The 27,329-nt window shown below is 44.0% G+C and overlaps 6 protein-coding genes and 1 non-coding gene across 7 annotated transcripts; 3 read left to right on the top strand and 4 right to left on the bottom strand.

Moving 5' to 3' along the window:
• Positions 1 to 666: 666 nt before the first annotated feature.
• LOC128711474 (lysosomal alpha-mannosidase-like) lies at positions 667 to 3,983 on the bottom strand. The gene is made up of 5 exons (XM_053806351.1): positions 3,858 to 3,983; positions 3,668 to 3,770; positions 2,977 to 3,584; positions 2,778 to 2,911; positions 667 to 2,707 (listed from the first exon to the last, which is right to left on the bottom strand). The coding sequence occupies exons 1-5, from the start codon at positions 3,981 to 3,983 to the stop codon at positions 667 to 669; spliced, it is 3,012 nt and encodes a 1,003-aa protein (XP_053662326.1).
• A 452-nt stretch (positions 3,984 to 4,435) lies between these two features.
• Trnav-aac (transfer RNA valine (anticodon AAC)) lies at positions 4,436 to 4,508 on the top strand. The gene has a single exon. It is a non-coding gene; the product is annotated as a tRNA-Val (tRNA).
• Positions 4,509 to 6,322: 1,814 nt separating this feature from the next.
• Positions 6,323 to 7,133, bottom strand: LOC128715268 (uncharacterized). Its single transcript, XM_053810149.1, has 2 exons — positions 7,080 to 7,133; positions 6,323 to 7,012 (listed from the first exon to the last, which is right to left on the bottom strand). The coding sequence occupies exons 1-2, from the start codon at positions 7,131 to 7,133 to the stop codon at positions 6,323 to 6,325; spliced, it is 744 nt and encodes a 247-aa protein (XP_053666124.1).
• A 3,680-nt stretch (positions 7,134 to 10,813) lies between these two features.
• Positions 10,814 to 11,612, top strand: LOC128715089 (uncharacterized). The gene is made up of 2 exons (XM_053809971.1): positions 10,814 to 10,861; positions 10,932 to 11,612. Exons 1-2 carry the CDS (start codon positions 10,814 to 10,816, stop codon positions 11,610 to 11,612), a joined length of 729 nt encoding a protein of 242 aa, XP_053665946.1.
• A 2,208-nt stretch (positions 11,613 to 13,820) lies between these two features.
• On the bottom strand, positions 13,821 to 14,619 carry LOC128714876 (uncharacterized). The gene is made up of 2 exons (XM_053809758.1): positions 14,572 to 14,619; positions 13,821 to 14,501 (listed from the first exon to the last, which is right to left on the bottom strand). Exons 1-2 carry the CDS (start codon positions 14,617 to 14,619, stop codon positions 13,821 to 13,823), a joined length of 729 nt encoding a protein of 242 aa, XP_053665733.1.
• Positions 14,620 to 16,916: 2,297 nt separating this feature from the next.
• LOC128715565 (ATP-dependent RNA helicase vasa) lies at positions 16,917 to 18,885 on the bottom strand. The gene is made up of 3 exons (XM_053810471.1): positions 18,865 to 18,885; positions 18,659 to 18,782; positions 16,917 to 18,559 (listed from the first exon to the last, which is right to left on the bottom strand). The coding sequence occupies exons 1-3, from the start codon at positions 18,883 to 18,885 to the stop codon at positions 16,917 to 16,919; spliced, it is 1,788 nt and encodes a 595-aa protein (XP_053666446.1).
• A 2,161-nt stretch (positions 18,886 to 21,046) lies between these two features.
• On the top strand, positions 21,047 to 26,323 carry LOC128711065 (RNA-binding protein 5-like). The gene is made up of 11 exons (XM_053805932.1): positions 21,047 to 21,053; positions 21,464 to 21,554; positions 21,794 to 21,943; positions 22,027 to 22,107; positions 22,172 to 22,325; positions 22,390 to 22,459; positions 22,895 to 22,968; positions 23,571 to 23,660; positions 23,729 to 24,839; positions 24,915 to 26,095; positions 26,183 to 26,323. Exons 1-11 carry the CDS (start codon positions 21,047 to 21,049, stop codon positions 26,321 to 26,323), a joined length of 3,150 nt encoding a protein of 1,049 aa, XP_053661907.1.
• Positions 26,324 to 27,329: the final 1,006 nt, after the last annotated feature.

Below are 27,329 nucleotides of genomic sequence, written 5' to 3'. Positions count from 1 at the left end.
TCACTGCACAAAGGAAGCTTATTTGTACATCATATCGAAGAGTGGTAAAATAGAATAACATCTTAAACCGGTCAGAAAGAGGCAAATACACCGGAAAACCTAAGATGATGATCTGATGTACTAAGTAGCGGATTGTCCGAAAAAGGTCTACAATTAAATCTAATATTCTGTACATGCTAGGAAAAGAAGAAGACTGTTATTATGAAGTATATTTTTATATTGTATTTCTGTTACCTTATCTGTTATATAATGATAATGATATATGACGCAAATATTTCCAAATGATGAAATTCATCTAAACTCGAATGCGAACAATACAAGCAATGGCAATTAGTTTGTTCGAACAATTCTTCTTAGTGTTCTTAACCAGCTTAAGGTTCAGGTCTGCTCCTCAAGGTCCAGGTCTACCATTTCTGGCTTTCTTTGAATTAATTTTCCAGTATCTGGATATTCAGTCCTTCTAAAACTTTTCTGGATGTGATAGTAGGCCGGTCTTAACCTAGGCCGCTACCAAATACATCACTAGATCTCCAGCCACCATTTCAAGCAAACCGCCAATCTTCGATCTCTACGTATTACAAAATAAAACATTCATACTCAATGACAATAATTTTATTCACACATTCCAACTATACATTTATGGGAAAAACGTTGTACAAATTCTTTTCATTTTTTATCGAAACGAACGACAAAAGTTCTGATCTCCATCGGCTTCAGCTCAACGAGGAATTGATTATCGTTGATATTCGGTGATACGACAGCCTGCTGCTTTGGTCCCAGTCCGTAATCCATACGTTTAGAATCCTTCTTCCACTGATTGCCAGCCAGTGTAGTTTCCTGAACACTGACCACGTTTACGTCTGCGAACATATCCTGCAAATCTATCTGGACTGGCAATGAGTACTGTGGATCATCATCTTTAGCGAACAAATGTTCAAATCTTATCAAAACTGTGTCCTCTTTCCACGGTTCCATCGTAAGAAGATGAGCGTTGAGTGGTAATGGTTTGGAAATAAACGAAAAACTAGTCACAAATTGGTTCAGATACTGATCGTAGGTAAATTCATCTGATGGAGCAACAAATACCCACGACGGTAGATGGACTTTGTTCTGCAGGAATCGTTCCTTTGCGGTTTGGGTTGGAGTGGTGTTGATTTGTGATGAAGAACCAAACATTAGCCAGTGCTTTCCTCGAGCAATTAGTCCCGTGTTAAACTGTGTTTCGTTCAGAGCTTCTCCTACACCGAAACGATCGTCGCGAAGTAGTCGTCGATGGACCATCAACTCTAGTTGACCATCTACCAGGCTAGAACCTCCCTGAGCACGGTCGTTCAACACAGCTAGTCGGAGTTGCTCATCCTCAATGACTATTTTGGTTGTCACTGGATAGTAATTGCCAGGAATTGGCTCTGCCAAATCTAGCTCCCATGTTTCACGATAGTTTCGTACACGGCGAAGCATCTCTCGCCCATTCGAATCCGTAAAGAACGCACCATCGCTCTTGATGTCAGACTCAAAGCGAGAGATTATTTCCTTCCCGATACCATCGTCGATCGGTATTGGTCCCACTAACCACTCCAACTCCACGTGCTCTTGACCCGCATACACTCTGATCACCTGACTGATAAACTCGTTGAATACCTGATGTACTTCCTGCACAATGTCGCTCTTCACCACCTGTATCTCGACCACCTCGGTTACAGTCTTCTCAGTTCCGTTTGGACGGAAGATGTACGCTCCGGAAGATCGGTTGCGGAACTCCTCGTTGTTTCCCAAGGCTCCGTCGTAGTACAGGAAATGTTGCTTCAAAGAATGCGTTTCTCCATGGACCGTGATCGAGCTCATGAATCCGTTCTCGTCGAAGTGGACCGTCAGATGCTCATTGCCGATGCTCACATTATCCTCTTGGCGAATTTCTGCAGAGGACGACGATCGCTCGGACTCCTCTTTCGAGACGTAGTACGACTTGTACCCCACCGGAGCAACCTGCTCACCCTGGAACACCAGTTCGTGGGTGGCCTCGCTTTCTCGGAAGGGAAGATCTACCACTGAGCTTGGAATCGGGATCAGAGTAGATGGAACCGTCTGTCCTCGATCATTTCGTACCAGATAGCTACCATCCTTCACCGGGAGGCGCACAAAGTCATTGGAGCTGTGCCCAAGAGGATTGTACAACAGCACCAGATTGTTGTCCGAGTTCTCGGTCATTGCACAAGCACTGATGTTCGCCTGTTTGCAGTATCCAAAGTCGAAGTTGAAGTTATCCTGTTCTCCAGCCAGTTGGTTCAAAGCCGACCGAGTATTGACACTGCATGCCTCGAAGCCCTCGTACAGCATGCGGGCATAGTCGTCGGCTACATGTTGCTTCTCGGTACCCGTGATCGCGTCATGATGCTGCATCACTCCCATCACATCACGAAGCGTAGTCAGATGATCTTCGTAGAAGGTTTCCTTGGTTGGTGCAATGGCCGATAGTTGTTTGCAAACCTGCAGGAAATGATTTCCTTCCCGTTCGTAACGCTTCTGGGTAGGTCTGGATGTGTAATAGCCCGTCCAAAAGGCGGTAGGGTCGGAAGCGTAGGGGAAGAAATCGTCGGACTTTGTTGGCCATTCGACATGTGCTTCGTTAACTGCCTTCAAGTAGCAGGAAGGCGTAGAGTAAAATACATTAACGAGCGATCCTTCTGCTTGGCGTGCATTTGTATATCTTTGTGAAATAAAGAGCGAAAACAATTCTTGAATTTCAAATACCTGCAAGAATTACGACTACGATCTACCTGATAAGTTTGTCCAAATTTTTAAACCACATATTTGCATCTTGGTAATGGAAGTCTTCACCCATCGTAAGAATGATATTGTTCGTCAAGAACGTCTTGGACATGTTGTGGACGGTGTCCAAAAATAGATCCACCTGGTGCAGCAAATAAATGTAAATTTCAACATTGAAAGGCTCCTCTTCTTTTCACACTCGCTTACCTTCTCCTTCACATTATTATCTTTCGAGTAAGGCCCATCTATGATTGGATCGTCGTTACACAACACGTCAAAGCAAAAACCAGGCGGTGGCGCATATATGTAATACAGCCCGCTAGTAAACAACTCACTGCCCTCCAGGCTGTCGCTCGTCTTCCACATCATCTCCATCGTTTGCTTAGCGATACGGTTGCTTTTGTCCTGGAAATCTAACCGGCCCTGGAACAATCCATCATAGCCCATCTGCACGAACAGTGATCCCTGCTCGCGCGAGTGCCCGAACGGATCAATCTGCCACCCGGCCCTGGGACGTCCGCACTCGCCAAAAGTGTCGTTCAAAAATCGTAACCCCCAGGTAAACTGATCGATCACGCTCTGATAGTGGACCGAGGCCTCATCGTTCATGCTCCAGGCACCACCGATGAACTCCAGCCGTCCCTCATCTACGAGCTCTTTTACGATTTCCCGCATCTCCTCGTTCTGCTCCATGTACCATTTTTGCATGAAGGCAGATTCTACAAATATGAACCTGCGCGTCGAGTCCTTCAGTAGCTCTTGTATCACCGAATCGAGAATGTACTGCACGCCCGCCTTCTGGATGCTACTTCGGCCTAGTGAATACATGGAATATAAGAAACAAAACACACCTCATAGAAGCTTTAACCTTCCATCTATCGAAAAAAAAAACACTCACTGCCGTAGTAGTATTGATCGACGGTTTTAAGCCATCCGACATCATCGTGCGTATGAGCGACCAGGTGCACGTTGAGCATGTTTTCCTTCACGATCGGACAACCCTATCGCAAAACGTCAAACAGATGGGAACCATCACTTCATCGATCACATGATCGCACCCACTTTCGCCAGTTTTTTTTTCTTCTCACCTCGTAACCACACTGGGCCGCATGCTTCGACATGAAGGACAGCTTGGAACCGGTTGGATTTGCCCCGATGCCGACGAGCAAACATTGCAGCACCAGCAGCAGGAAAATCTTATTCCTGTTTTTCATCGCAAAATGGTAATATAAGCCACACACGTCTGTTTGCACTATTGTAGCTGCGCGGTGGTTCACAGTTGACTGACAAATGGTTTGCGAGAATGACGATAGTTTGGTTTTCAACGGCTCTCACCAAGGTGGCCAGGTTTATGGAGTGCTGTGGCTATGCTTCTTATCATGCATTGGGAGCACGTAGAATATACGATAGAAAGAATAATCTGACAGCCGTCTATCAGAAGAAGAGTGATAGAGGCTCGCTTCGGTTCGCCTTAAAATAATGCAAGTGATCATATAAAACGAATCACATACATGAAGAAGACATCCGTGTGCCTCGTTAGCAGAAGAAAAAGATTAGAGAGTGAGGGTGCCGTTTACAAAACAGCTTTGTTAAATTTTCACTTTGTTTTAGCTTGCAGATAAAAGATAATGATCTAAGTTTAAAAATAACACTCGCTCGATTCGATGTTTCCGTGGTGTAGTGGTTATCACATCCGCCTAACACGCGGAAGGCCCCCGGTTCGATCCCGGGCGGAAACACACATTCACTTCTCTCTTTTATATGTCAAATCTCAACTTTGTGCCAATTCTAAACGGTTTTATACCACTTTCTCACTCATTTTTCTAATGCTTCGTGCTAATGCATTTTCCGAAAGTAATCAGTTGAGTAATAAGTAGTAAACCATGATTTATAAATTTGATTTTGTGTATCTTCTGGAAGACTTTTTATGATTTATTTAAAATATCTATTTGATGTTCTTTGAACCGTTTCGTTTACACCTTTCTCCCTCATTCGCTCTTCCCATCTGACACAGTTTACCTGTTCTGTTCAAACTTGACCGCATGGGTTTGCTTTACACAAATGCTGCCTCCCGCAAAAGGAACGCGCGTAAAAAAGGGCTCCCATGAGGGGAAAGTAAACATAAAGCTGCACCGAGCACTCGCAATGCACACGGTCCGGCTGCTGCAAAAGCTCCATAGCGCCGGCCAACGGGTTGTGCCAACGGGCGAGAGAAGGAGCATTAAAACGTGACGCAGACAATTATTGCCCTCTGAGTGCTGCGAAGAAATAATGCTGCGTTCGCTTACGCCGGACCCTGACATTCGATTGTCGGAAACGGCACAGGCGGATCGCGCCACGAAGGTGAAGGTGATGTCGGTACGCCGTGCTGAGTTTGATGAAAGTGAAAATTGTGTCTGCCTGTTTTTCGTTTCTCTTCTTTCGTTTCGTTTCGATCTACTTACGAGGCGCTTGATCAGTCAGTCGGTCGGTAGGTCGATTTCTGGATCCCTTCACCGTACGACGGACAGATACAAAAAAGCATTTGTGTATTGTAGAGGGGGTATTGTAGACCGATTAGATTTCAATGGGAACTATACTAGAACTAACCTAAAATTTGTATTGATTTGAATTGAAATGAGATGAATAATGTTTATCGATTAATTGAATTAACTAGCAATTTTTTTAGTAGAATCATTAAGTTTATGACATGTTCACGAGTATTTATGGCAGTGGTAGCGATTATAAAACAAAGACTATCTTAAACTCTACAGATCTATTTATCCCAAAGAAACAAGGACCCAAAATGAACCAAAACGTTTAAATAATAATACAAAATTATAATTCAAAATAGGTTTTGAATAACCAAGCATGTTCGGAATAAGGCAAAAGACAAGGCGGAAATGTCTTAAGAAATCTGTACTCTCCTTAGTCAATATATTGCTGATAATACGGCAAAGAACCGTCATAAATGTAATAAAATAGGTTACATGTACCATTTAATGGCTTACTGAACTTAATTTTAGCATATATCTGGGCAACCAACTCTTCAGAATTACGCTAAAGCGTAGGATGATAAAACGCAAGCAGCATCAGGATATCGTTCTGTTATATAATTATTAAGTTAAATAAAGAACTTAATAATTATAAAGAAGCATAAACAACACAAACGATTAATATTGTTTATTTTCCTCCACGTGTTCCGGTTTCGATTTGAAGCCCTTGCTTGCAAGCGAATGCGAAATATTTCTTGCATACAATGAAATTTAACGCAAGTTCAACGGAAATGAATAGAATCCTGAAAATGAAAACGCATCTCTAGATTAACTCAAGCACAAATATTACACTGAAAAGGAGCGGTCTGTTCGTACCATAAATACACTTGTGATACGATAACGTATAATATAGTTTAAATCAGTGAGATATTATCGAAGTTTTATTTGTTTTCTTATTGCGAAATACAAATACCTTGAATGCACTTGCACAAGATATTTTATTTTGATTATAATGTTTGTGAATAAATTATCCATTGATGTTTTGATTAATGATGCCTTGCCTTGTATTCTTGAGAAGCTCATTTTTTAACAATCGAACCCAGACAAATGTTCGTCAGCTGACTAATTGACGCATCGTAAGTAACTTTCAATACCGATTCGTTAGCGGCCAAACACGTTTGATATCCATTTCTCAAACTCCACAACTTGGAAGAGAACTGTTCCACAATCGAAAATATTCCCGACATGTAGTCGGTGGCAAATGCATCAATTTCAGCCGCCTTCGTTTGCAGTTTGGCAAGAACCGCATCGGGTCCGGCTATAATGTTCTCGCCTTTGAACACATCCAACAGACTCTGGTAGAATATTTCGGACTCATCCACTTCCAGCAGCTTTTGAGCATTTTCAAGCTCCTTGTCAATGCCCCGCTCCACGTCGTTGATGCAATTCGTGTATCCGACGCCCGCCACGTTCATGTTGTTTTCCACAATTGTCTTCAGAAAGCGAAGGCAGCTACGATCGACCGTTTCCGACTGATGATCCAGTTGGTACAGCATTTCGTCCTCCAGTGCTATCGAAGTGTCGAGAGAACCTTCCTTGGCGTTGAAAACTTGCTTGTAGAACTCGTCCGATTTCTGCACCAAGTTATACTTTGCCGAGTACACGAAGTTGATGATACGATACTTAATTTCTGCATGCTTCGGTTCAATCTCCTTCAGGCGCTCGACCACTTCCAGCGAAGCTAGGCGCCCTGCTTCGACTACAAGCATCTGCAAGACGATCAGAATACGTTAATACTCACATCACACGGTACTATACCTTCAAAAACTTTCGTACGTTATTGGAACAATAACACATCAGGCACAGTGCGACCAACGCTAAAGACTTCATTGCTGTTGGCAATAGGTATTAGGTAGAAATACACCTTGATGAGGTGATTACAAGATTGATCTACCGCTTCCAAACCCGTATTGATTTTATACTTTGCCCAACATCCGTATTATAAATCTTATAGCAGCAATAAATCTTATCGATGAATCCAGCGTCCATCAAATGCTGGTGTTACAATTCTGATCATGATAGCAACATGATTGAGAAGTCGTTAAATTTGAAACGAGTCTCGCACACAGCAAACCCGAATGGCCGATTTTGCGTCAATGAGTTTTATTGGTGTGGCGGCACAGGAAGCGTTACCGGAACTTACCGTATTAAGCAAAAACGGAGAACTCCTACAGTAAAGTACATCGTACACAGCGCGGCAACGCAATCGCGTCTAGACAATAACAATATACGATGTGAAAATTCGTAGAATCTTTGCTCAATCATCCATTACTAATCACTGTTTACTAAACAAAAAATCAGATACTTTTCCCGCGCGCTTAGTCGCAGGTTTTTATAGCATCACACACGGATATCCTATATCTCTCTATTCACCTATCATAGCGTTTATTGCCAATCTGTTGAATGATTTTATTCGCCATTATCCCTCCTACAAAGAGAGATAATCTTATCGTTTGAAGCTTTCAGTGTAAGCTGATAGCGAAAATGATCGTAGCAATCGTTGCACCAGGTCCGCGATTAATTACGACAAAATGATAAACGACCGAAGAATTCATGATGGATTGGGCAACGCACGGTAGGTATATAGGATTAATTGAATTGGACAATAAGGAATTTAATCTCCGACCACAAAAGCCCACTTAGTTAATGATAAGATAAAGGAATAAGCCTTTTCTTTCGTTATTTTCGACCTATTTTACCACATAACCGGATACTCAGTCCTTGCTACGGGGGTTTGATCCGGGTGGGATTTTGGTCTGGATCGTTCTTGTGAAAATGCCACTGGACTGTCCATCTAGCTTGTATACTCTTGGCCATACGCGACTCGGAGGTGGAAACTTCGGGGACCATCTTCTGTAAGTCAATCCAGATCCTGGCATACGCTGATGACATAGACAGCATTGGTTTACGGCTCTCCTACGAAGGATTGAGCAGGCGGCAGACCTCGGGTTGGAGATTAACGAGGCGAAAACCAAGTTGATGGTGGCACCACCAGCGGTCCTGCTAACAAATCCAAACTTAAGCAGGGGTCGCGACGAACGAAGCTGGGACTATATAGAACTCATTTAGTTCCAGTACTCACATATGCCTCTCAGACATGAACTTTGTCCAAAATTGACGAAACCCTCTTAGCCGCGTTCAAGGTAAAGATGCTCTGAAGGATCTTGGGCCCCGAATGTGTGGAAGGACAATGGAGGAGACGCCACAATGACCAGCTCTATGAGCTGCACGGCGAACTTACTTGTCATACAGCGGATTAGACTCATCATGCTCCGGTGGTCTGGTCACGTCATGAGAATGACACCGCACGACCCAGCCCGTAAAGTCCTTTTGGACCGTCCACATGGACAGAGGAGGCGTGGTAGGCCCAAAACTGTGATGGAGTGATGAATCATGGATTGGCAGACAAAAGCGCTCGACCGTGAGCGGTTTAGAGGACTCCTGCAGCAGGCCAAGACCGCGAAGCGGTTGTAACGCCGGAGAAGCAAAGTAAGTAAGTAATGTAAGAAGGTCATGCGTTTTAATAAGTTTTATTACCCGTTCGTTGGGCGTATTTCGTTTACCCTTTCGATTGTAATGCATCTCCTGCAGTTTTAGGCCGGTCGAGCGGATTGTTTTTGGCGATTCGAGAGGCCCCGTTCTGTTTATTCCTTACGTGCGTTTTCACGCCTTCCGCGCTCTCGTTGGGTGCCGGATTTTAATGGTATTGTTATGATGTTTATTTGCCTTTCTATCCTTTATTTTCTATTAATTTTGATGCATTTGTTTACTTGGCCATGTGGTCCCTATGTTCGGTTTTTCTTGATTTATGATTACCTGTCCTGGATGCTAGCACGCTCGCTCAAGATTTCTCTTCGCGTTCGTAACATTTGGTTATACTATTAGTTACGAGGAATCCAATAAATATGCTTCTGAATCATTCACATACTACGAGAAAATATTGTTTGCACCAAAAATACTTAATACAAGGATACTATTGAAGGGTTTAACTGAAGTGTTTTTATTGGTTCACATCCGATACAAGCAATAGCTTTAACTTAGTTCACACAAATAGAATCGACCTGGGAAGAAGCATCTCGCAATGATTGCAGCATTAGAGTTCGTGCGTTCGTCAGGCACTGCTGGAATGCTGACTTCAAAGCCTCCGATAGCTCACTGGTAGTTCCTTCTACGGCGATTGGATTGTTAAGCTTCTCCTGGATTCTTGACTGAATCGTGACTGGGTCGACGAAGATGTTCACATCCCGAAAGCTGCTCAGCAAGCTGGCCTTGGCATACTGCTGACGCGAGGAGCTGTCCTGATCCGGATACAGCCGCGCAAACATTTCATCGTCGATTTTCGCAACACAGTTCCTGAACGACAAGCCCGCCAGCTTCATCAAGAGGTCCGTCCCGCCAGCTACCAGTTGCGCACATTTGGTATCGGCGATCGGAGTCAACCGTGCCTGGATGCTGACCTCTTCATCGATCGTTTGCTGCACGTACGGTTCTTGAGCAAGGATAAGCTCGGACTGGAGTGAAACGAACAGCTCGGAACCTCCGGCAATAAGTTTCCGTTGCTGCTTCCCTTTGGCTGACGTCTTCAGCGGCTGAAATGCCTTCAAGGCATCTTGACGAGTACCTTCGCTGGTGTCCAGTGTGGCAATCGCGCACACCAGCAACACCGACAACGCGTACGAAAGCGAAACCATTATAGAGCGGAGAATAAACGATGGGTTTCTCGAGCGAACCGAACAACACTACTGCTCTTGGTAGATCGTTGATGTTACCTTCTTATATGAGCTGGTGTCTTATCGGTGTACTGAGCATGATTAGCTTGATAAAAGATAGACTAAAGGCTAATACAGGAAACTGCCATCGCTCCACAAATTCGGTGAACGGTGGACGAGATGTGAGGGAGGCATTACTTTGCTCTAGTCCTCTCCCGGATGCACCGTGATAAGAAATTCCTGAGATATCAGCTCCGGATGATGTCCAGGATGTTAGTTGTGTGTTGTAGTGCAACGCTCTAATTTGCTGATGACGATACATCCCCCATGTTTCAAAGAGGCGTATTCGTTGGTCCTTGGAGTTGTACTAAAACAACTTAAATATAACAATTAGTCAAACAGTTCCACAATAAAACTACTTGTTTTCAAATTCTATTTCTGGCATCCGCTGGAAAATGTCCACAAGCCACGAAAGTTTATTAATAGCTTGAGTAAGGCATGAAGTAAAATGTATTTCTCTGTCGCGTTACAGGTACCGTCACATCGGGCCTCAAATTGGTATTTGTTATTTTCCCCACCGGATACGGATTGCTGAATTCGAGCCATATATTTTACGACTCGCGATGATAACGGATTATCATTCACGGTAGTGTTCCTCGGTTGACACGGTATAAAACTCTGTTCGACGGAAGCTATGGTACCAGAACGCGTCCCACGGCGACTAGAAGGGCTTCGACAGTTTTTCGGAAAATCATTTAACTCTTGAAATCGTGACCGATTGTCGTGCAGTTCCTGGAAACAATGAAGCATTTCATCGCAGTAGCTCTTTTGTGTCTCGGAGTGGCCAAGGTATGTTTGACGATTTTGCGTTGGGTGGCATGGATGGATGGAAACTCAAATTTCTTCAACTTGGTTGCAGCTCTCCGAAGCCGGTCGTCCCGTTTCGACGGAAGTCGTTCAGAAGCTGAAGGACATCGAACCAGTGTACAAACAGCTGCAGGACACAGTGATCAACGAGGTTGCGGGAGCTAAATTAGCTACAGCGACTAGGACCGATGCATTCTACAAAGCAGTCATTGCCGATAAGGAGATATCTCTGGCTACAACGGTGCAGCTGGAGGATGATATGGTGTACCAGCTGAATGGACAAGGACCGTCGGCCGACGCGAGCTGTCTGCAATTTATCCGCAGTCTCGTAGACAGCAACATGAACGTCGCTGGTGTTGGCTACTCGAACTGTGTCAACACGGTGGAAGCGGCAGTGAACGAGGAGCTGGACAAGGTCTACCAGCTGCTGCAGATTGATGAATCGGAGCTTTTCGATATCAGTCTGCTGGATGTGTTCCGCGGCGAGAACATCATCATGGATCCATCGAAGATCATCCAAAAATTGGACGACAAGAGATCCGAGATTGACGGAATTTCGCTGAACTTTGTTTCCACTATCAACGCAGCCGTCAATGCGTATGCATCCCGTCTGGGTGATCTGCAAAATTCGTACAAAACCTGTCTGCTCAACAACGAGTCCATTCTGAAGCTCACTTTCGAGAGCAGCAAGAACCAACTTGTTCAAATTTGCTTGGGAACGATTGTCCAATGAGCAGATATTCATAAAACGCTTCACCTTCAGGAACACAATTGGACATGAACTAAAGTAAATGCATTTGAAAATCAATATAATGAGATCTGTGTTCTTCTTATCTTATAAATATACATAAATAAACCGTTAACATCCAGCACCCAAAGCGAGGGCATAAGGCATGTAAACGCAAGTAAGGAATAAACAATACGTAACCTTCCAAGTGGCCTAAAATGCGACAAAGATGCAATGCACGGAATAAACAGAATACGCCGAACGGACGGGTGGTAAAATAAACAAAACCCATGGCCTTCTAACATTACAGAATAAGTTTTAGAGCAGTACAGCTTCCGAACACAAATAACGAACAAAGTATGTGCACACACAAAATGTTGAAAAAAAATTGTTCTATCTCACTTCGATCTTTTATCTCATTTCCACCCACAAGCCTTAAGACACTCTGTTGGTATATAAGCACGAAAAATTGTTAATAAACTTGACTTGGGCAACCGAGTTGAACGGAGGTCCACATTTAGATACTTGTTCTGATTTTATTCAGAAGAAAAGGCTACTTGTCCGACCCGAACAATTTCGAGCGCCTTCACTTCCGTAGACGTTCCAGTGAAAGCAAAGGTCCACCGTTAGAAACACGCCCTGGAAAACCAGGGAAATGCCGATCTGAGTTGATCTGAAGACATAAGGAGCTGGAGCACGTGATGAGGATGTCGTACCTATGGCCTACCAGGAAGATGCTCGTCTGCGATCCGTTCGTGGCGTAGAGGTGTGCAACTCGCTTATCGGCTGTATCAAGTGGAGCTACACTTGGCGGAGATTGGTCCCTGAACCTAGTTTCCATGGTTGTAAAGCAGTCGAATGACAAGACGATCTTTTATTGGCTAGTAAACTATTAATATCATTTCATTTTACAAATGTATGGTTGCGCTTTCGTCTTTTATTCATTCATCAACATAAGTTTAGTTTTGTTCTAGATAAATTGAAAAATTTGTCATTAATCACATCACATTTCAAACAATCTGATATCCTACAAGTTGTTATGCAGTTGTTACGATAATCTTTACCGGATTAAACATATTGGGCAATAAAGAATTTAATCTTTCACAGCGAGAGCTTACTTCGAGAATGATAAAAGAAGAATTATGCGGCATATTTCAAACTGGTGACTTGAAAATTATTTGCACCAACAGAGAATGTAAGGAATTTATGATAAGCTAACTGATCAAACCAGCATATTTTACAATAAATGATAAAACAGGAATTTGTGATAAGCCGCTAATAAAGCTTTCATACCGGATTAAACCTATTGGACAATAAAAAAATTTAATCTTTCACAGCGAGAGCTTACTTCTGGAATGATAAAAGAAAAAATATTCGGCATATTTCAAACTGGTGGCTTCAAAAATATGTGCACCAACAGAGTCTCGAAAATGTATAAAGAACTAAATAAATATATTTCGTGCAGAGTGAATCAGTTGCGCTTAATGTACCTTATAAGTAGAAATATTCATACGAATCATCAGTCAATACATTTTTACTCTTATTTAAGAAGAACGGCCAGGCCCTATTGCTTATAACTGAAGGTAACTTAATCTAAGATACTATTCACATTCGTTTGAAGACATTTACTTTCCCAAACAGTGAAAGGTCCCCTTAACTCGGGTGTTCTCGGCCGCAATAAATACATTTCATATTTATTAATATTAATATTCTATTTGCGTTTGTTAGCAGTGTTAAGCATTTAGTGGGAAGTTTTTAAATATCTTGCAGCAGTAAATAGTTCTCTTTCCTAACGAGCAAGGAACAATCATATTTCAAATAGTCACATAGTGATCCTTTAAAGCTAGTGTTAATTTTGGTAGTTTTCCGAATATCAACGATCGTTAGTGATCAAACAACTTTCGGACTACAACTATGCACAGATTTCTAGCCCAACAAAATTGAGATTAATAGTCTTATTCTAACCATCATTGCACACTTAGTAGGAACTTTGTTGGCCTTCAAAATCTACATTTTCGTTAATTTAATGGAAGAGACTTAATTTGGTGAAAGTGGGTAAATAAATAACAAAACACTTGCACCTCCAGGGAAAAATAAAGCTTGTCATCATGTAATTTTTTATTTGCAATTGCTTTCTAACGAAATCTAGCAGAATGTTGGCTTACTTTGCATTTATAATTGATTTTATTGAAGGAACATTGTATGAATATCTGCTCATTGGACAATCGTTCCCAAGCAAATTTGAACAAGTTGGTTCTTGCTGCTCTCGAAAGTGAGCTTCAGAATGGATTCGTTGTTGAGCAGACAGGTTTTGTACGAATTTTGCAGATCACCCAGCCGGGATGCATACGCATTGACGGCTGCGTTGATTGTGGAAACAAAGTTCAGCGAAATTCCGTCAATCTCGGATCTCTTGTCGTCCAATTTTTGGATGATCTTCGATGGATCCATGATGATGTTCTCGCCGCGGAACACATCCAGCAGACTGATATCGAAAAGCTCCGATTCATCAATCTGCAGCAGCTGGTAGACCTTGTCCAGCTCCTCGTTCACTGCCGCTTCCACCGTGTTGACACAGTTCGAGTAGCCAACACCAGCGACGTTCATGTTGCTGTCTACGAGACTGCGGATAAATTGCAGACAGCTCGCGTCGGCCGACGGTCCTTGTCCATTCAGCTGGTACACCATATCATCCTCCAGCTGCACCGTTGTAGCCAGAGATATCTCCTTATCGGCAATGACTGCTTTGTAGAATGCATCGGTCCTAGTCGCTGTAGCTAATTTAGCTCCCGCAACCTCGTTGATCACTGTGTCCTGCAGCTGTTTGTACACTGGTTCGATGTCCTTCAGCTTCTGAACGACTTCCGTCGAAACGGGACGACCGGCTTCGGAGAGCTGCAACCAAGTTGAAGAAATTTGAGTTTCCATCCATCCATGCCACCCAACGCAAAATCGTCAAACATACCTTGGCCACTCCGAGACACAAAAGAGCTACTGCGATGAAATGCTTCATTGTTTCCAGGAACTGCACGACAATCGGTCACGATTTCAAGAGTTAAATGATTTTCCGAAAAACTGTCGAAGCCCTTCTAGTCGCCGTGGGACGCGTTCTGGTACCATAGCTTCCGTCGAACAGAGTTTTATACCGTGTCAACCGAGGAACACTACCGTGAATGATAATCCGTTATCATCGCGAGTCGTAAAATATATGGCTCGAATTCAGCAATCCGTATCCGGTGGGGAAAATAACAAATACCAATTTGAGGCCCGATGTGACGGTACCTGTAACGCGACAGAGAAATACATTTTACTTCATGCCTTACTCAAGCTATTAATAAACTTTCGTGGCTTGTGGACATTTTCCAGCGGATGCCAGAAATAGAATTTGAAAACAAGTAGTTTTATTGTGGAACTGTTTGACTAATTGTTATATTCAAGTTGTTTTAGTAAAACTCCAAGGATCAACGAATACGCCTCTTTGAAACATGGGGGATGTATCGTCATCAGCAAATTAGAGCGTTGCACTACAACACACAACTAACATCCTGGACATCATTCGGAGCTGATATCTCAGGAATTTCTTATCACGGTGCATCCGGGAGAGAACCTGAGCAAAGTAATGCCACCCTCACACCTCGTCCACTGTTCACTGGGTACCGAATTTGTGGAGCGATGACAGTTTCCTGTATTAGCCTTTAGTCTATCTTTTATCAAGCTAATCATGCTCAGTACACCGATAAGACACCAGCTCATATAAGAAGGTAACATCAACGATCTACCAAGAGCAGTAGTGTTGTTCGGTTCGCTCGAGAAACCCATCGTTTATTCTCCGCTCTATAATGGTTTCGCTTTCGTACGCGTTGTCGGTGTTGCTGGTGTGCGCGATTGCCACACTGGACACCAGCGAAGGTACTCGTCAAGATGCCTTGAAGGCTTTTCAGCCGCTGAAGACGTCAGCCAAAGGGAAGCAGCAACGGAAACTTATTGCCGGAGGTTCCGAGCTGTTCGTTTCACTCCAGTCCGAGCTTATCCTTGCTCAAGAACCGTACGTGCAGCAAACGATCGATGAAGAGGTCAGCATCCAGGCACGGTTGACTCCGATCGCCGATACCAAATGTGCGCAACTGGTAGCTGGCGGGACGGACCTCTTGATGAAGCTGGCGGGCTTGTCGTTCAGAAACTGCGTTGCGAAAATCGACGATGAAATGTTTGCGCGGCTGTATCCGGATCAGGACAGCTCCTCGCGTCAGCAGTATGCCAAGGCCAGCTTGCTGAGCAGCTTCCGGGATGTGAACATCTTCGTCGACCCAGTCACGATTCAGTCAAGAATCCAGGAGAAGCTTAACAATCCCATCGCCGTAGAAGGAACTACCAGTGAGCTATCGGAGGCTTTGAAGTCAGCATTCCAGCAGTGCTTGACGAACGCACGAACTCTAATGCTGCAATCATTGCGAGATGCTTCTTCCCAGGTCGATTCTATTTGTGTGAATTGAACTGGAGCTGTACGTAATGTATTTGCCGGATAAATAAATATCAAAGAAAGCACATTCATCGTTACTGTTTTGTTATTGAGGCAATTAATTGATGAGGTAATTAAGCAATCTATGCTTGTAATGTCCTTTCTCATCCTTTCGATGATCATATTTCCAACCAGTATTTTCCCACCCTTAGTGCAATCTCTGACACAATTAATCCACGGACTATTTATAATCAAGCTTCATCATTTTCTTGGTTTTGTTTGTTTTCTGGAGGAAAAATCAGAAATAACACTTAAGTGAAATGTCCCATGTATGATCGTACTCTGCTGTACTTATACTAAAGAATTTATATACTTAATTGTTGAGGGATGGCAAATCTTCCTTAATCAGAGGAGGGATCAGATAAAACGGGTATTGCATCGTTTCAGTTGCCCGACACAACCATCAACATTCAATCCAATCGCGCATTAACTATACTATTGTGAAAAACTGTACCAATCATCCATGTTACTGGGATAATATCATTTCAGTAACCCATAGTTGAGCAACTTCAGATTACGCAATAGTCTAGCGCTGAGAATTAAAGATAACAAGTTTAATTATTTTCCCAAAGGAGCATTTCATTTATTACACGAACAGTCTCGCTGCGTCATGCTTGTGTTTTTCTTTTTACATAAGGTCATTGATGTAGAACAATCAAAACGCACTTCGCTATACGAGATAATATAGAGTTTAACTCTGTTTTTTACAGAAACTTGTCTTGGGAAGTTTCAAATAGAAGTGGAAAAAAATGAACAAGAAAAATTAAAGATATTCACTTTCGCGTTATCCATTAGTCCCAGGCCTCCTCAGGCTCAAGTGCGGTCGGCTGGGCATCTACACGGGAACCGTGAGAGTCACGGATGTCCTTGCCGCCGAACTGAGATGATCCCATGTAGGTGCTAGCACCGCCAGCATCCTTTAGGAAATCGGGCACTGATTGCCCAGCCTGAGTCAGGATCTTCACCAGATCGCTCGCCATGGCCCGGTCTGCCTCCGGGTCGTAGAAGCTGGTTGCACGTCCCTTATTTCCGACGCGCCCAGTTCGACCGATGCGGTGCACGTAATCGTCAATGCTCTTTGGCAAATCATAATTAATCACGTGGGACACATTCTTAATATCCAGCCCTCGGGCCGCTACCGACGTCGCGATCAACACATCCATTCGGCCGAATTTGAAATCATCCAGTGCCATTTCGCGCTCACGCTGCAATCGGTCCCCGTGGATGGATGTGGTCGGGAACTGAGTTTCTGACATGAGGGAGGCCAGATAGTCTGCATTGCGCTTTGTCTCCACGAACACGAGCGTTCCCTTTGGGTTGCCCTCGTTCAGAATCTCTTCTAGCTTCTTGCGCTTCTTGAACTTTTCCACCAGATGGATGGTTTGATCCACATCGGCACAAGCACCACCCACGATGCCGACGAACACGCAGATGTAATTGTTGAGAAATTTGCCCGCCAATTCCTGAATTTCCGAGGGAAACGTTGCTGAAAACATCAGCGTTTGGCGATTTTCCTTTGTGGCCATTGTTTCGTGCCCCATCATTTTCTCGATCGAGGGCAAAAAGCCCATGTCAAGCATCCGATCCGCTTCATCTAGGACAACGAATTTGACGTTCTCCAACGTCAGATAACCACGGTCGATAAAGTCCAGCAATCGACCTGGCGTTCCCACCAAGATGTGGCAACCGCCACGCATTAGTTGCAACTGGTGATGTACGGCGGTACCACCGTACGATACGCACACCTTCAGCTTTGTGCCATGCGCAAATTTACGCCCCTCATCGTGAATTTGGATTGCCAGCTCGCGTGTCGGTGCCACTATTACGATGTATGGATTGCGCGTGCGCAACTCCAGTCCGTCTTCCATATCCAACAAATTGTTGATCATGGGCAACATAAATGCCGCTGTCTTGCCCGAGCCAGTCTGTGCGCATGCCATAAGATCGCGCCCGTTCAGGATAATCGGGATGGCGTAACGCTGGATGGGCGTCGGTTTCGTGTACTTTGACTTGCGGACATTTGTCATGACCTCCTCGCGCAGTCCCGAGTTTTCAAAGTTGTCCACCGGATTTGGTGGATTCTCACCCGATACACGCACCTCGATGTCGTCGAATTTTTCGAAATTTATACCGGAACTAATACCAGAACCAAAGATCAATGATTCGTCTTCGGTCGGTAGCGGTGGAATATACAGACTTCTCGGTTTGTCCGACTTTACTTCGTCCATGCTGGGATCGTTGTTGCCGGAGTACGGAGGCCGACTGTCACCGTTACGATCACGGAAGTTTCCGTTTCTTTCGCCTCCGAAACCCCCACCACCATTGCGTCCTCCTCGGTCACGGCCGCGACCACCGCCCCGTCCTCCACGGCCTCCACGACCACCAGAATATCCACCATAACCTCCATCGTCAGTAGCGTTGTATCCGTTATTATCTAGAAATTAAAAGAAAAAATACAACATTTAATGGTAATGGAACATAGTAAGCTGATATTAGATCAATGTTTGACAAAAACCCAAACATGCATACGAACCGTCATTGAAGCCGTTCTTCGCTTCGTAGTCATCAAAACCGTTGTTGGTATCACCGAACCCGTTGCCGTTGCTTTCGCTCACTTCATTGAAGTCTGGCTGGTCGAAGCTTCGACCCTCGTCGCACTAAAACAAAATAGAGACACGCAAGTATGTTAGAGGCGGCCGAAATATCAAGTGCAATCACTAGTAACGAATGTTTCCTTACCTCTTCCCAGTCATCGCTCATTTTCCCTTTGGAGCTGTGTTTACGATCTCTGGTAACGGAAAAGCGCTGCTGCTTGGTTGTGGAAAAGACTAAGCGAAACTGTTCTCAAAAAAAGATCACGCTTCACTGTCCGGGGTAAGCGGCGAAATAGTGGTGACTAACGGCGATTCTCTTTCGACAAGTAATGGCGACCACACCAGGTACTGCGCGCTGAAGTGATTGAACACACGTGGGAGAGAAAGAAGATGGACGAATTATTGCTACGGACAATACGGCAGATGGAAAGCAAATCACACTACTACCATCACTCGATATGCGGTCAGTTCCGAAAAGGGTTTATAAGAGATGCCGGTACACAGATGATATCAAAGAAAATTTCTGAAATAATCCTACTTTCTTTCGAGCGCTAACCACACGACGAAATACTCTTTGGACGGCGAGCGCGTTTGTGTGTGCGTTTCGGTAAATGCCATTCGCTAACTTGCAGGCCACATCGTGCGGGAGACGCGCGCTTTTCGCATCAATTATTTGCGGATGAACGACAACGATGCCCAATCCGCTGTCCCGGAACGTGCATGAGGAAAAGCATTTTCATGCCTAGACTCTGGGGCCTTTGCTCACGGAGGCGGCATGGGCAAAATTTCATTTCCATTCGGTTGCTAACTGCACTACTCAAAATGCGATGGCGTCTATAGCAATGTTATGCCTTAAGTTAATAATATCACCATTTACACCGGGTTACTTAAATCCGTGATGCTTTAACACATTGTAGATCGTGCGTGCTGGTCACTGAAGGGTTCTCATCTTCAATAAAAATTAGCTTATCTCACCTGGGAATGCCACGCTTTTTAGCTGCTGCTCGCTAAACCACACTGAAGCCTTAGCTGCACCAGCTCGAACTAATCGTCCGTTTCCTCAAATAACGTCTATTCAGGTAAAAATCGTTCTTCCGCAAGCCTACGCTTTATTGTGTTCGTGCTGGAAACACATGCACATATGATTCGAGTGCAAGGGAGACACACAAACCCATTCCTACGTCGTTTCCCAGAAGTTAATCCAAATCTTACACACGGGAGCCTTCTTCTAAAGCGCAACATGCACAACGAGAGCACCACGGAATGTTTACGAATAGCACGACGAAAGGCAACAGCATACCGGTAGCGATAGGCGATTTTGACAGCAGCACACCACACACACTGCCAATACTCGGCACGATCTTTTGTATTACCATTGCTGGTGTGTTGGTGAGACGCGCCGAAGACAAAGGTGAAAATGGCGCATTTTATCGAACAAAAGAACAATTGTAAAATATTCGAATTTAACTGAACAAAAAAGGTAGCAAGTCCATGTTAATTGCAATTACATCTTGATAGATGTGTCTTTAAGTTGTTTGATAACTATAATTATTCACTTCTATCACAACTCCCGGACAGGCAATATGATACTAAATTTCGTTAATTTACTACGAAAACGTGACCAATTATGGAAGCATGCAATATTTCACTACACCAATTATTTTACTTACCAGTTAACGTATGTTATGAGTTGCGGGAGAACTGCTTCGGTTATGTAGAAACCGGCTAGCTTCCAACGGACATCAACGGATCAGAACTACCGGCGCGCTCGGAGTACTTCGAGGAAATGACAGAATATTGTAGGGTACTTTCCAGAATGCTAAAATCTACACTCGCATACTCTCCACACCCGACCGTACTAGAGACACACCGATGTACACTATGATTTGCAAAGGAACAAAAATATGAACAAGCAAGAGAGAATCTTTAGCTCATTATACATGAATTGAAATTAGAGAAAAAAATCACTTTTTCTGAGATTTTTCAATTTTGATATCGAATCCTTTTGAGGTTGAAGGATTTTACTTGAAAATAAATTATGCGACATGGTATTCTTGACCAGGCCTTTGAACTGTCAATCGAATTTGGCCGTACGGATAGCCCACAGTGTGTGTTGTCATTGTGGAAAAAGCTGGATTCTATCCGTGCAATTTATCGTTCTTCATTGCAATTTATAATCGTTTTCCTACAGTCGATTGTTCAGAAAGGTGGCAATGTTCAAATAATTTGTAATATCTCAGGACTCCGTTTTGTGCGTTGACAAAAGTGTGCGAATAATCAAAACCCAGCGCGGGCGGAACAAAGTGGAGCGTTTCAAGGCGAATGAAATGGATTGTAAGTCTGCCATCTTTGAAGTCTAGCAATTTTTTTTGGTTTGGTTTTGCGATTCCGTGCATTCTCGATTGGTGCGATTGGACAGCGAAAGGAAACCCAACTGCCTAGGAACTAGGAAGCTGAAAGTTTTTCTTTGGTTTTAAGCTTCTTCATTGAATCAATCTGTCCAACTTGCGAGCATAAATATTTTATGTTGTTTTTCTGTGAATTTCTACCTCTTCCAAGGTGTTCTTGATAGCCACTGAGCGCTACAGCAATAAAAAAACTAGGCAAATTATATCTGAACGTTAATAGACCACATATCATACTGAAACCGTCCGGCGAAGGTTGCCAAAACCAATTTTCGCTCTATTCTTTCATAATTTCGATCGACCGACCAATAATTTCCTTTGAAATGTGATTGTTTATAGTCTCACCGAGCCCAGACAGTGATACTTCTGGCTACTATAGAAATCGCTGCCGACGTGATGAGCGCGACCGGGGCAATCAAGGAAGATCGAAGTAAGCGCTTAACCGTATAGCACCGGCGTACCAATGCGTCCTTCAGTGACACGCCGTCACGAAGAAACCCGTCCGCTGTGCTGCCCCGAAATGGTGCCGCGGTGCCATTGTCTCGCCTGGGCTTGTCATAGTGTGGTCGGCTCTGTGGTAGTGTTCCGTGTCACGCCACCGGAGTGCTGGAACACCCACCGTGTACGCAATGTGCCGTCGAAATAATGAGTGTATTTTTAATCTTTTAGGGAACGCTATCGAAATAACAGCCGGTACAGCCGTAGCCGATCGCGGTCATTCAGCAGGGAGCGTTACTCCTATCCTCGACAGCGAAGTGACGAACGTGATTCTTACCGGGATGTGAATGAACAAACATACGATGACGGTGGTTGGGACAGGTTAGCTAAGAACAATTATTGATAATTGTTACGGCAGTATGTGACTCACTACGCAAATTTTTACTTTCTCTATTCATCTCTAGCCGCGATCGGTTTCGCGAACGAAGTCGCGAACGGGACCGCGATCGTAGATCTCGCGAACGAGATCGTTACCGGGATCGAAGGTGGTAAATAGTAGCTTTCATTGTATTACAAAACACCTAACAATGCATTACGATCGGCTTTTAGGGATCGCGATAAAGGAGGTCGCCGTGGTGGCTATTCTCCTAGCTCGATAGATGATGGGGAAAACTTTGATAGTGAAAATGAATTTTTCTATCAACAAAAGCCGAATAATAACATCATCATCCGTGGTTTGGCACCACAAGTTACTGAAGCTGATGTATGTTCAATGATTTGTCAATCGTTTCGTTTCGCTGGTTTATAACTAGTTTTTATTCTTACAGATCAACAGCGACCTAATCCAGTGCGGTTTGCAGGCGCTGCACGTCAGGTTGATCCGGAAACGAAAGACAGGTAAAGTCATTAGTATAAGAAATTCGTCATTTGAAAAATGAACAAATCTTAGATTTAAGTGAAAGCGTTAGTGGGGTTGTGTAAGTTTATATTTTAAACTCGGCGTCTGCGTGGTGTTGGCAGCGGATTGAGTGTTACAAGGAATACAGTTTTATCGAACTGCTGGAGCAACATCTTTATCAAGCTAATAAAGGGATGATCGATCGTGCGCAAGATGCACTTACCGCGCTCACTGGAAATGGAGAAAGCAGCCCCGAATTGTGGATGCGCTCGTAACGCAGCGTATACCGTCGTTCATCAGCTGCTGGAACGGGTGGAACACACTCTCTAAATTCGAGCATTATGATTCAACCGATGCGGCACAGAGCTGGCTTTTTTGATTGATATCGTGTTTGTGTTTGCTTTTTTCTATTCCCGACCGTCTTTTATTTCTAGGTGAATCGAGGGGTTTCGCATTTGTCGAGTTTCGCACTGAAGAGGAAGCAACTCGGTGGATATGTTACAAACAGGTACCAAAATACAGCAAGCATATACAAGAAGAATAAGTTGCTGTCAATTACTAGACCACGACTTGTAGATTGGTATCATAAGATATCGGTGGTATAATGTCATCGTAACAAAGAAACGTACAAAATTTTCATTGGCAGTAGCTTCGGTTGTAAACAAAATATTCGTGGATCAACAACACTTCTATAAACTTTGCTATTCGAATCACTTTTAAGTTCAAATCAAATTTGCCTCTTTGTATATTAACGTCATTAAATAAGATAAATTTATCTAAAAGCTACTGCCATTAGAAGTGAAAACAACACGAAACCCAGTTTGTTTGCTGTGTTATTGCAATAAAAACCCGTTGCTTGCTGTCGTATCGATCGAGCAAAATTTTCGAGAGCACCGGAAGAGGCCGCTTTCCTACAGGATTAACGTACAGCGATGGAGGAACGAAACTACCGTACCGAAATACCTCCTACCGCATCGGCATGTGCAGTTCTGCAACAAAACGAAAAAGTGTATCCGGGACATATGAATGCGGGTATATTGCTCAACACAGACGACTAATTCTTTCGTTTCTTTCTTTCTTTCCTGTTTTTGTTTATTTTTTCTACTGTAGGGTGTGTTGGTATTCAACGGGCAGCATGCGGTCATGCAGTACACCTTTTCGATGCCGTCAAAGTTCCAAACAGATTGGTATTGCGCTAAGGTAAGAGGGGCAATGTTCCCAATGTAAATGAAAAGTCTGTTGTTTCACGTGTTTTCGTTTCTTCACAGTGTTACGCTTTTAACTTCAAGCGCAGGGAAAATTGCTTCAAATGTCACGCATCACGCGAGGACAGTGAAATTGGTGGTGATGGCAGCGATGAGATGAGTAACATTTTGACGAAGAAAATCATGCTACGCAATCTGGATGTGCTGACGAACGAGGAAAGTGTGATGGCCGTGATGCAGAAAAAGTTACCGGCAGAATTGGTGCAGAAAATCGGCAAGGTGGTCATTTGTCGTGACCCGCTGACGTCCATTTCACGCGGCATGTGTTATGTGCATTTCGACAATCTGGTCGATTCGATGAATACGCACAATGCGCTGAAGGAGCTAGACCCACCGCTCAGAATAGACAACCGGGAGGTCATAATATCGTACTGCATGGATACGGAGAATAGGAACTTGATGAAACAGCATCAGAATTCCCATCAAGGCAGGGAAGGTAATCGACAGGGAAACAGCAACCAAAATCATGGAACACAAAGGAATGGGAATGATAGCAACTCGAACAACTACCAAGGCAATGGTTCTGGTGGTAACAATTTCGGCTATCGAAGTGATGGAAGAAGTGATAACTTTGATCGCAACAGTTACGGAAACAATCACAATTCGCATGGAATGAATAAGAATTCTGGTGGTGGTGGTGGTGGTCGTGGAGCATTCCAAGACATTACGGCACCACCGCCAAGCGGATCTGCCGTCGGTTCAGCGAGCATGGTATCATCTTCCTCTTCAGCTGCTGCTATGGCCAGTTTACAAGAGAACTATACGCTCGCTGATGTACCGCGTTTGGCCGAGTACAGTGCGTCTATGTACGCGTCGAATGCGACCGAACATAAACACTATCTGCAATACTATACGGAGTACTACACAAATCAACTGTCGACTGTTACCGATGGACAAGCGGCAGGACCGCGTGCTTCCGCTGGTTTAGGCGAAACAGCCAACAGCGGTGCTGCTGTGGCTCAGTCAGCGATAGCCCGGAAACAGCAATCTGGTCCCAATAGTTCAAAGTTGGATAAATCCGACGTATATGGTCTTGCGATGGGTTCTTCAACTGCCCCAGTCCAATCCGGACCGCAACTTCCCGTGCCGAACGGTGTGGATGGAAGGAAGTATCGTACGTATTGCAATTCCTTGTTTGTTTATATCCCAGTAAAGTACTTAAAAATATCTGTTTTGTTTCTACTAATAGCTACACCAGATACCTCACAGTATCAGTATGACGAAACTTCTGGCTTTTATTACGATCCTACCACCGGGCTTTACTACGATGCCAACTCGCAGTACTATTACAATAGTGAAACCAGTTCATACCTTTATTGGGATCCCGAAAATCAAACATACGTCGCCGCACCTGCTTCGTCCTCTGCGTCCAACAGCGCCACATCGGGCCCCGGATCGCAGCAGATGACGAACCAGCCGGAAAATGCAGTTACTGCATCGCTGGCTGAAAGCGCAGAGAAGATGGAAAAATCCAAATCAAAAGAACAAGCACCTCCCCAGGATAAGGTAAAAGTTGCCAAAAAGATCGTTAAAGATATGGAGAAGTGGGCGAAGCAGCTAAATCAAAAGAAGGACTACAACGTCATACAACCACCGGCTCGGATAGAGGAAGCTACACTGTACTCCTCGTTAGGGCCATCCAAACCATTGTCGGAATCGCTCGGAGGGCTCGGTAATGCGGGCTATGCAGATGTAGGGTTTTCGTTGTTGGAGAAAAAGGAACGCGCCGGTGGGATCGTCAGTACAGCGTCCCTAATGCCTGGTGGTTTGGGAGGAAGTTCAGCTTCTAGCTCAACCTATCCTGCAAGTAGTGGTGCGACAAAGCCAGTCACAGGTGCGACATCAACATACGCTGGTTCTGATTCCGATAATGATTTTGGTGATGGCGAAGGAGGAGGTCCTTCCGATCGGGATTTGGTTGATTTTGATCGTTTGACCTGTCTCCTCTGCAAGCGTGCATTCCAATCGCAGGAAATTCTTATGAAGCATGTAAAAATGTCCTCATTGCACAAGGAAAATCTACAAAAGCTGAACGCAAACCTGCGTGCCGGTGGTGGCTCGAGGGGAGGCGGTGGTAGCAGTGACGGCGGTTCGGGGGGTCCGTTCAACGGTTTACAGTACCGCGATCGTGCAAAGGAACGGCGACAAAAGTATGGTGAGGACGAGGCTCCGCCAGTTAATCGAAGCAAGGAACGTTTTCAACGAGAGATCGAAAAGCAAACACAATCCCAGCCTGCCTATCCACAGGGCACTGCTTCAGCAGTACCGATTGGGCAGAACAACATTGGCAATAAGTTGCTGCAAAAGATGGGCTGGTCAGAAGGACAAGGCCTTGGAAGAAGTAATCAAGGGCGGGTGAATATTATTGAGGTGAGTAGAAGAATGATGGACCAAGCTGCTCTTGTGATTACTTGAGCTGAATTATTGGAATCAATTGCGTTCTGTTACTTTTTACAGGCGGAGGCGCGTGTGGCAAACGTTGGATTGGGTATTAAAGCCAACGCTGCGGCACAGTTCGGGCGAACGACGGACGATTATAAAACGTACATAAAGAAAATGATGAAATCGCGCTACGAACAGGTAGACGTGAAAGATTGAACATATACCTTTCGAGCGCAGACTGTTTTATAGTAAATGTAATAATCTCTCTTCGCCAGTTAGCATAATTTTATGTTAATAGTAATGTTAATAATCTTCTATGCAATTATAACATAGAGTTAGCCGTGTTTATTTTTGAAGCAGCAGTTATATTCTCAATCATCAACGATGCTTGTACAAATCTTCCTTTAGTTAGCATTTGAACGACTGCTAGCGTGTTTACACACTACTATTTTGTATTTTGTTTTTCGATTTTACAATGAACATTTATACACATGTTTCTCGAGAACTGTAATAAATCTGAGTATCGGCAATAAAACAAAATATTTGAACAATTAAAACAATACTCCCTACTGATTTGAAAATCCCTTGCTAGAGGATGATCCTTGGGCTGGATAATACCACACCAGGATAAAGAAAGACATCCAGTGGATAGTAAAATGCCTGGATTGGTGGCAGCGTTACCTGTCGATGTTCCCAAGACACAAACCATGCGCTGACGATCGAGGCAGACATGTTTGACTGCAGTCAAACGGAAAACATGACCAATTCGATGATTTTTTGTGAAGTTTGCCGCTGCGCGATGATTTTTCCGACGTTTGACAACTGTTTTTAACGACACAAGAAGGAAGAAAGAAGAAGGTGAAAAAGTGTCAATAAGACAACCGACAGAATGTGCGCTCAATAAAGTTTTGCTTCTACAAAACACAGATCACCAAAAAAGGATAAATAGTGAAGGAAAATGTCGGCGATCGATTTTTCCACCAGCTAGTGCCGAAACGCGTCGTACATTGCGAGCTAGCAAATGTGTTTCGTTTGTCCGAACTCGCCAGCCCAATTCGCAGGTTCCACAGAGCATAACAGCAAGCGCAGCAGTGATGAATTATTGATCGTAAATTCAGCGAAAGTGAAAAATCTAATCGAATGAGATGGGATTTATTCTGTGAACGGAAGCTACACGGAAAGTTTCCATTCCACACGGAAGTGTCGCCGTATTGATGCATCG

This window comes from Anopheles marshallii, chromosome 3, assembly GCF_943734725.1.
Source record: "Anopheles marshallii chromosome 3, idAnoMarsDA_429_01, whole genome shotgun sequence".
Lineage (NCBI taxonomy): Eukaryota > Metazoa > Arthropoda > Insecta > Diptera > Culicidae > Anopheles > Anopheles marshallii.
Note: the sequence above shows the minus strand (reverse complement) of the source record. Positions and strands in the feature narration are given on the sequence as shown.

Excerpts from the sequence above, each read along its gene's own strand:
- LOC128711474 (XM_053806351.1), bottom strand. The coding sequence starts at position 3,983 with ATGAAAAACAGGAATAAGATTTTCCTGCTGCTGGTGCTGCAATGTTTG. Across the intron at positions 3,771-3,857 it reads CGGCCCAGTGTGGTTACGAG|GGTTGTCCGATCGTGAAGGA; the intron begins GTGAGAAGAAAA and ends GTTTTGCGATAG. Across the intron at positions 2,708-2,777 it reads AATTTGGACAAACTTATCAG|ATATACAAATGCACGCCAAG; the intron begins GTAGATCGTAGT and ends TATTTCACAAAG.
- LOC128715268 (XM_053810149.1), bottom strand. The coding sequence starts at position 7,133 with ATGAAGTCTTTAGCGTTGGTCGCACTGTGCCTGATGTGTTATTGTTCC. Across the intron at positions 7,013-7,079 it reads TGTGTTATTGTTCCAATAAC|ATGCTTGTAGTCGAAGCAGG; the intron begins GTACGAAAGTTT and ends ATCGTCTTGCAG.
- LOC128715089 (XM_053809971.1), top strand. The coding sequence starts at position 10,814 with ATGAAGCATTTCATCGCAGTAGCTCTTTTGTGTCTCGGAGTGGCCAAG. Across the intron at positions 10,862-10,931 it reads TGTGTCTCGGAGTGGCCAAG|CTCTCCGAAGCCGGTCGTCC; the intron begins GTATGTTTGACG and ends ACTTGGTTGCAG.
- LOC128714876 (XM_053809758.1), bottom strand. The coding sequence starts at position 14,619 with ATGAAGCATTTCATCGCAGTAGCTCTTTTGTGTCTCGGAGTGGCCAAG. Across the intron at positions 14,502-14,571 it reads TGTGTCTCGGAGTGGCCAAG|CTCTCCGAAGCCGGTCGTCC; the intron begins GTATGTTTGACG and ends ACTTGGTTGCAG.
- LOC128715565 (XM_053810471.1), bottom strand. The coding sequence starts at position 18,885 with ATGAGCGATGACTGGGAAGAG. Across the intron at positions 18,783-18,864 it reads TGAGCGATGACTGGGAAGAG|TGCGACGAGGGTCGAAGCTT; the intron begins GTAAGGAAACAT and ends ATTTTGTTTTAG. Across the intron at positions 18,560-18,658 it reads GAAGAACGGCTTCAATGACG|ATAATAACGGATACAACGCT; the intron begins GTTCGTATGCAT and ends TTTAATTTCTAG.
- LOC128711065 (XM_053805932.1), top strand. Across the intron at positions 22,326-22,389 it reads CACAAGTTACTGAAGCTGAT|ATCAACAGCGACCTAATCCA; the intron begins GTATGTTCAATG and ends TTATTCTTACAG. Across the intron at positions 22,460-22,894 it reads GATCCGGAAACGAAAGACAG|GTGAATCGAGGGGTTTCGCA; the intron begins GTAAAGTCATTA and ends TTTTATTTCTAG.